At 34.3% G+C, this 7,769-nt stretch overlaps 1 protein-coding gene across 2 annotated transcripts; it reads right to left on the bottom strand.

Moving 5' to 3' along the window:
* Window positions 1-742: 742 nt before the first annotated feature.
* LOC110423513 (TPX2 (targeting protein for Xklp2) protein family) lies at window positions 743-6,456 on the bottom strand. Of its 2 annotated transcripts, none has more exons than XM_021437731.2 (9): window positions 6,067-6,456; window positions 3,890-4,768; window positions 3,457-3,675; window positions 3,262-3,305; window positions 3,089-3,178; window positions 2,910-3,006; window positions 2,737-2,808; window positions 2,454-2,564; window positions 743-1,465 (listed from the first exon to the last, which is right to left on the bottom strand). In XM_021437731.2, the coding sequence occupies exons 1-9, from the start codon at window positions 6,106-6,108 to the stop codon at window positions 1,013-1,015; spliced, it is 2,007 nt and encodes a 668-aa protein (XP_021293406.1). In that variant the 5' UTR covers window positions 6,109-6,456; the 3' UTR covers window positions 743-1,012. The 2 variants fall into 2 exon arrangements, with proteins under 2 accessions (XP_021293406.1, XP_021293407.1); XM_021437732.2 differs by having other exon boundaries at window positions 3,457-3,669.
* Between the last annotated feature and the right edge of the window lie 1,313 nt (window positions 6,457-7,769).

Below are 7,769 nucleotides of genomic sequence, written 5' to 3'. Positions count from 1 at the left end.
AAAAAAAAAAAAAAAAGGGTCCATTAGTCCTGGCCTAATTTTACTCTTATTTTTCCCTGTTGGCACTATAACTAGATTTCTCTTCATATAAGCAATTTGCAGAGGTCTATGCTGATTCTGGGTACAACCCCTTCCAACGAGAATGATGTCCTTTAATAACAGAAAAATTATCCTTGCAAACATTGTTTGCCTGAGGAACCATTCTCCATTTCAGAGAAGATGTCCTGACAAAGAAACAAACTGATTATGTATCTATCAGTATCATTGATGACTTGGTTTGATTAGGTCGAGGGTCGTTGATATTTGATAGCCATTCTTGCCCAAAGGGAAGGGGGGGACGGATTCAAAATCAAATTGCTGCAATATTACCCCTTTTTTTTTTCTTTTAATTTTCTTTCAAGTAAATGAATATCGGACCTTTCCGAGTTTTAGACTACTCAAAAAGTAGATGCCCTCTCTTTATGATGTCACCAACCAATTACCATTCGGATGAAACGAGGAGAAAGATTTGTGATTCTAGTACGAGTACATGTACATGTAAATTATACATCCAGGGTCTACTGTAGATCCTATAAAGCAAGTCTGACTGTTGCGGGGCTCATGTTTGGATCCTTTCATTTTTCGAGAAGAGTGCATCTATCGTTAAACTTGTCCAATGGCCAAAATGCTCTTGATAAATTGATTTTTTATGTATATGTATAGTTGTTACCGAGGTTGTTAGGGGGTGCAAAAGGCTTTCAAGTTTCAAACAGAACCCATCATTATTAATTCACTATTCCAGCTAAATGTTGCATTACACGCAGCATAATTTAAGTTGTTTGGAGAAACCAAAATAACTACAATGTAGGGATACTCTAATATCAACAACCTACTTTCGGCCTAGCCATTTCTCTGCTGCCTGGTACATTTTAAATTCAATGTGAATTGATTAGAATCGAGGATACCTGTATTGGCCGCCTAGGCTTAATGGGAAAGAAGAATGGGTGAAGACGGAACACCATAACAGATCATTTCAAGAAGCCACAACTGCCAAACGGCCCATTCCAGAACCACTGCCAATTCCAGCACTTTTCATGTTCTTCCTTACCATCTCACCACTATTTCTCTGGGCTCCCGCTTTTGGCCTGCCACCAATCTTATGATCTTTTTCAACCTTACCACTCTCTGACATTCGATGTTTTGGCAAATTGCTGCCCTCTTTCTCTCGCTCTTTCTTCAAAAGAACCACATTTTGTCGTGCCACGGATTCAGGAGCGCTGTGGCGATCAGTTGGTGGAGTTGAAGATATGGTGCCAGCTTGTGATGATTCAACTGTAGGAGAATTCAACTCTACCACAGATCCACTCGCAGAAAGGACTTGTTTATTTGCTTCCTTGGAGAGTGATGATGGTCTTGGAGTTACTCCCATCCCTGAACTTGCTGACTTCTGTCGTATTTTAGCTGATTTCATGGTAGATGATGCAGGCTGAGATAGAAATAGAAGAAATCCAGTGTTAAATCTATTAACAAATGGAATAAAAATACAAAATGTGGGAGTCGGATTACCATAGGACAATTAATCACAGGAAAAGGTAGCAATAAATACAGGTCCAATCTAGAGATATATAAGTGCAACTTCCTATGAAAGGAGTATAAGCAAATTTTCAAATCTTATATCATGTACTGAAGGTGACAGTCAAAATAAATGATCAGCTTGAAAGGACAACCCAAATAAATGTTAAACCATATAGAATGTATTTCAGTGTTTCCATCTTTGATACGAAAGTTAGAGATTTAAATCATTTAAATTATGATACTCAAAATATGTTTCACCTATGTTCTGTTACTCTCAGAGCAATCCAAAGCTCTCGTAGCATTAAATGACACTCCAATTTCCATGGCAAGAAGGAAACTTGGGAAGATCAAATTGATGCACTCTCTGTTCCTGGGAGAGATTAAGAACAAGGATTAAGGTACAAGTGCCCACTCAACCTTGTGCTTCTCCAGTCAACTACCAAAATGTATCTCTTTTTCGCTTCTTTGATTGTTTACTGCAGATAATCTAATGCATTTCAGATTCTCACATACCGTAAAAGAAAGGTCTAAGAACAAGGAAGTTTCCTTAAACCAGTATGAAACATTCAGTAGAAACGTGAAGAATAGGTTTGCAAAGAAGATGCAAAAACCTTTAATAATTGTGAAAAGAACAAGCTTTAAATATTGCCCTATCTCATAATACTATTGCTTCAGATAACTAAATAGATTATCCCACATGCAATGTCAAAAATATCAAGGTTCTCAAGATATTACAAAAGAAATGAACAAGAGTAACCTAAAGCTATTATGCTAGAGTATGATTACATACAAGTCAACATAAGTGTTCCAAGTTACACATGCACTCATGTGTATGTGCTTTTCTGTGTAAATAACCACATCAGAAGACATATGAGAGGTACATTCAGCTTCTAATGTACCTTGTTTCCAGTAGATCCGGGTGTTGCGGCAACATGATAGAAAGAAGGCATGGGTTTTGCTTTGAAATTAAGGCTTTTCCGCAATTGCTTAATCTCAGCCTCTGTCATTTCCTGCAATAACAACAAATGAAGCATTCAATTTATTTGCAAATTTTAGCAACCAGTCAGTCCAGAAATGTTAGAGTGGTCCATCTTTTCAAATACTAATGAGGAAGCACATAAAGAAAAACCAATTCATCTTCACTTAAAATAGTAAATTCTAAACATCATATGCTTCCCATACCTGTCTTCTTGCTTGAATCTGATTCATCTCAGCCTCTTTGGCATGCATTTTCTCTTCCAATTTCATGTAGAACTGAAACCATTGTATGACAAAAAGAACAGATGAAAACATTACTGTATACCTTAATCTAAAGAATGAAAAGAAAAATTCAGAATGACAGCAAGCTTGCTTGCCTCTTTTCTCCTTTCTGCCCGTTCATCACTTTTGAATTGGAATACTCCAGCACTAGACTTTACATCTGCCTTAGTTGAATTGACAGTCTGCTTAAGCCTATGTAAAAATTACACTACATTAAGTTTTAAGAGTCAAAATTTTGATGTCATAAAGCAATCCCCATAATGTTGCTACACACCTATTTGGTGTCTGGCGAGCAATAGGTTCAAGCTTCTTTGATGAAGAAGGTTGCACTTCAATTACTTTCTTTGTCATTGGTCCTTTTATACTGCCACAAGAATGAAATAATCATTTGAAATATCCCTTGAAATGAAACATACATATTCTTGAACTGCAAGAGATAATACATACCTTTTACTCTCAGCACTTAATTTTGCATTGGACCTTTCAGACTCCTGGGCAAGAAAGACCAATGAAAAGGAAATTAAAATTGCAACAAGTCAAAATAAAAATCCTTAATAGAGAATGGATACTAGGGTATAATACAGACGTTGCCTTTTTCAAGAAGTTCTTTTTAAAGCTTCAGGTCAAAGTCAAAATTTTCACCTCTTTTCTGGGGGATCTGTGCATTGAACGCCGGGTTGGAGTGGCAGTTTGTAATGGCAGCTTTTCTGCTTTCGTTCTCCCCGAAATTTCTTTTTCCCTTCTTACCTGAATCTTTGCAGCTACTTTTGAATCACGAGAAATGTTTTTCTGGGAATGATCAGGACTCACTAGAGACTTCAACCTTGCTTTGGAAGCTTTACTTTCAATAGCAGTCTGCAACTAGAATAAAAAAATTAATGAGTAGAGGCCACGAGGAGGTAAACAAGACAAAATTGAGTCTACTTATGAATAGAGCAAGTATAACAGATAAAGAGAAATACACACATCAAATTAGAAAACCACGTGAAAGACTCTTCCCATATAAACATAAACCTGTATCAACATGACTGTTGCTTTTCAGAATTTCAAGAACCAATATAATATAAACCCATACCTTTAGAGAATGATTCTGCCCATTTTCTAAATTAGCAGTATCAACTTCCCAAGTGGTTCCAGTGTTAGGGGATGGATTCCTGGGCTTAAATGATTCATCAATATTACCTGCATCATCATCAAGGTTTTCTTTTACTTCTTTCTCTGGTTTATCATTGCTTATAAGTGTCTTATCACATCCAACTTCACTTTGATGGGTCTCCTCAGCTTTAACATCTCCAGGGACAGTGTCCACCAAAACATCAGTTTCATGAGCAGATAAAACACCAAAATATTCTCTTCCACATTCCATTAACGCACCCTCACCGAGGTACTCTGAACCTTCAGGACTCTTCTCAAAGTGAGCAGAATGGCTACCTTCATTTGCATGATCAAACCAGTTCCCTTCGTTTTCATGATCAAATGGGCTCCCTTCATCTTCACAACAAAAATCTTCCTCATAATCTGCATCATTCAAGCCATTCTCATCAAAATGATGGCAGTGGCTACCTTTACTTATATGATCAGATTCATCTCCATAACCCTTGTTCTCTGCAGCATCATCCTTGCCAGTTAGATATTCATCTCCACAACCCTTATTCTCTGCAGCATCATCCTTGCCAGTTTGATATTCTCTGTAACCCTCGTCCTCCACAAAATCACTCTCACAGGTTTGATCTTCTCCCCCATTTTGGCTCTCAGATGAACCCTGAAGAAGAAGTGCCTTCTTTCTGAAGTGAGCTTCAAAATAAGCTTTCTTCTCAATAACTGAACCTGGTTTTGAGCATTTCTCAACCTCTTCAAGATATCTATTGTGTGAGAAAGAGGACCTTCTTTCCCAAGCTAGGGGTTCGTGTTCAAATCTTCCAAATGATACAGAACCAGAATGGAAAGATTCTGCCTGCCCGGTTCAAAAAAATTAGAAGTTAAAATAAAATGGTTGGACAAATTAGTTGCTACAATGAAGTAAGTTGTGTTTTCTAAGACAATTTACTATCAGAAACACATAAAAGAAGTTGGCAATTATAGGTTTTTCTTTTTGGTCCAATTTCATCAGCAAAAATGCTTGTGGGGGCACTTGGGATACTGTAAGCCATTATAGTAAGTGACAATCTTCTATAGACTTTCAATATTTCAGAATAATATAGTAGAACTTTCTAATTAACAAATCTGTTGCCATAGCCAATTTGAAATCTAAAAAAGAATAAGAACATATATAATACTACAATTTTATCTATTAGTGTCAACATAAGGATAAGATGCAGTTCTTTGTATAAAGCAGGCATTCATCTTATGCACATCCTGGCCCTAATTTTGCGGTTCAGCTCCTCTTGATTACTTTTCCAATAACCATCATTAGGTTTATGTGTGTGGCGTCTAAATTAATTTCTGGGGCCCACAATTGTGAACCTTGATTATGAGTTGTAATCCCCCATAAGGATAATAACTCTGCTGCAAAAGCAGATAATTATGCTATATAGAAAGTATTGACAGCAACTTACCAGTGTACATGATAACTTTCTAATTGTATCACTGTTACCATAAATTTAGTCTTTCCAACCCCCAACCCCCACCTCCCCCACAAGGAAAAAAGAACTAGAAAATTATTAACGGAAGCAGATAATGAAAGGATCCAGAGAACATAGGAAGAGGTTAAGTAAATCTTTTGGCCTTCTCCATATGATGACATAAAGAACAATGATCATTATCGAACGATAACAAATCAACCGGTTCATTAGCAGAAACAGAAATATCGATAATAAGTAAATAGATTGAAGAAGCTTAAACTTCAATCATCCAAAAGGGAAACAGATAAAGAGTTTAAAAAATGAGAGAGAGAGAGAGAAAGAGATCATTGTCAAAAATTAAGACCAAAATATAGATAAGATGCAAGTTCACTTTGCAAATCAAGTGAACCAACCAGTATTTTCTTTTTTGGCTCTTTGTTTTAGTCCTAAATAAAATGTCAAGAAATCCAAAATAAAACGAATTTTTTTTAAAAAAGAAGCCTTCATCCATGAGCTTATCGTTTCATTAGTTCAAGCCAAGATTCAAGAATGAATGAGACAATTCATCATTTCTTAACGTAAAACGATCTCATACATTCAGTAAGCACTACAATAACTACACAATTGACAAAAAAAATATTTCCAGCTTATAAATCCAAACACTTTAAAAGAAGAAAAAAAAATGATTTACCTGAAAACTAATGCTGAAAGGCTCTTCAATCTCTCCCGCCATTTGCAACCAAAATCAAGCTCCAAACATCAGTTACCTCAAAAATCAACACTCAGCAGCCGACATCCTTAACTTATCAACGGATCAAATCAACCAAATGCAAAACACATTTCTTGAAAGCGTCAACAGTAATAAACGAATCTTAACCAAACGTGCTTTGCGAGTAACACACTAAGAATGAAATACCAAAACCAGAGCTCCAAGATTTTCTTTTCTCTTCTTTTCTTTTGCTTTTCTTTCTGATCTTTCTTCCGTTCCCTTTTTTTACTTTTTTAATTGCTTTTGCGAGTTTGTTGTGTTCAGTGTTTAAGTGTAAAAAGTTTGCGAGGAGCTTAGAAAGTTCAGATCAATCAAAACATATTCATTATAATAAAACATTTTTAAAAAAATTATATATTATCCTGCGGGGTTGGTTGTCTTTTTTGTCTTGTACTCATCAGGTCACCACAATAAGAATCAAACGGCTCTGATTTCAGATCAGACGAAGAAGATTCTGATTTGAATCGTGGTCAGTTTAAAACGGCAGCGTAACAGGGATTGAACTAGTAGGGATGTCCCACGTGTCACTTCATTAATCTGTTGACTTTCCCAGTACTGTTTCCACTCAACAATTTTCTATAAGTGGATCTAATGTTAGGACCCGTTTGGCAACTTCCCAAATGAGAAAAGTTAAACAAATGTATTTTAGGACAAAAAGAGTCTGTTTTGACGTTTTACCAAACAGCTACTAAGTAAATATAAACTATTTCTGCCTAAATAGCAGCACCCAAACTATAATGTAATCTTAATTAACTATTAATTAATGAAAAGAAATTGGAGGCTCTTGATATTGAATGTGACATTAGTATTCATAGTGGTTGCAAGCAAATATTTACTATCTTTTGTAGGGCCAAAGGCTTGACTATATTAATATGCAGTCCTATTTCTTGTCCCTATATAGTATTGTACTTATTTATTATAATTTTAATTTTATACCTAAATATTTCACTCAATATTATGTACATATATTCCTTGTTTAAAAAAATTAGGTCTGATTCTTCTCGCAAATAAAAAATTGTTTTAACCATGTTAAAAAGAATTGCTAAATTTTAACTTTCTATATATGAATATGATATCTACCTAACAATATTAATTCCAGTTTATTACACATTTGGATCCGAAATTTTTTTAAAAATGTACAAATTAATATTTGAAGTAAAAAGTACAAACAATCTACATAATTATATAATTGATTAATAAAAAAATTTAAATGAAAATATAAAAATAAATAACTATCTGGTTCAATGAATAAGCAACTATGTAATTACATAATAAAAAAAACAGTAAGTAAATATAAATAAATATGTAACTATATATCAAATAAATTAGGAAGTAAATGAAATAATATATTCATAATTAATTAAAGAAAAATAAATTAGTACATTCATAATCAAGTATATAAATACCATTTTAATTTTTTAAATAAGATTATTTGTTACTTATAAATATGTGAAATATATTATTGACTAATATATCATTTTATTTCAATATATAGGAAAACAGTAATCATTTCATTGAATTTTTATTTTATTATATTTTTCATTAATTTATTTAATATACTATTATTAGTTAATACTAATTTCATTACCAACACTATTTTCAATCTCACCGTCACAGCATCAAGG

Source organism: Theobroma umbraticum, unplaced genomic scaffold (assembly GCF_002168275.2).
Source record: "Theobroma umbraticum cultivar Fairchild unplaced genomic scaffold, ASM216827v3 scaffold_20.0, whole genome shotgun sequence".
In the NCBI taxonomy this organism is placed as follows: Eukaryota; Viridiplantae; Streptophyta; class Magnoliopsida; order Malvales; family Malvaceae; genus Theobroma; species Theobroma umbraticum.
This window is presented reverse-complemented; position numbering and strand designations above follow the sequence as displayed.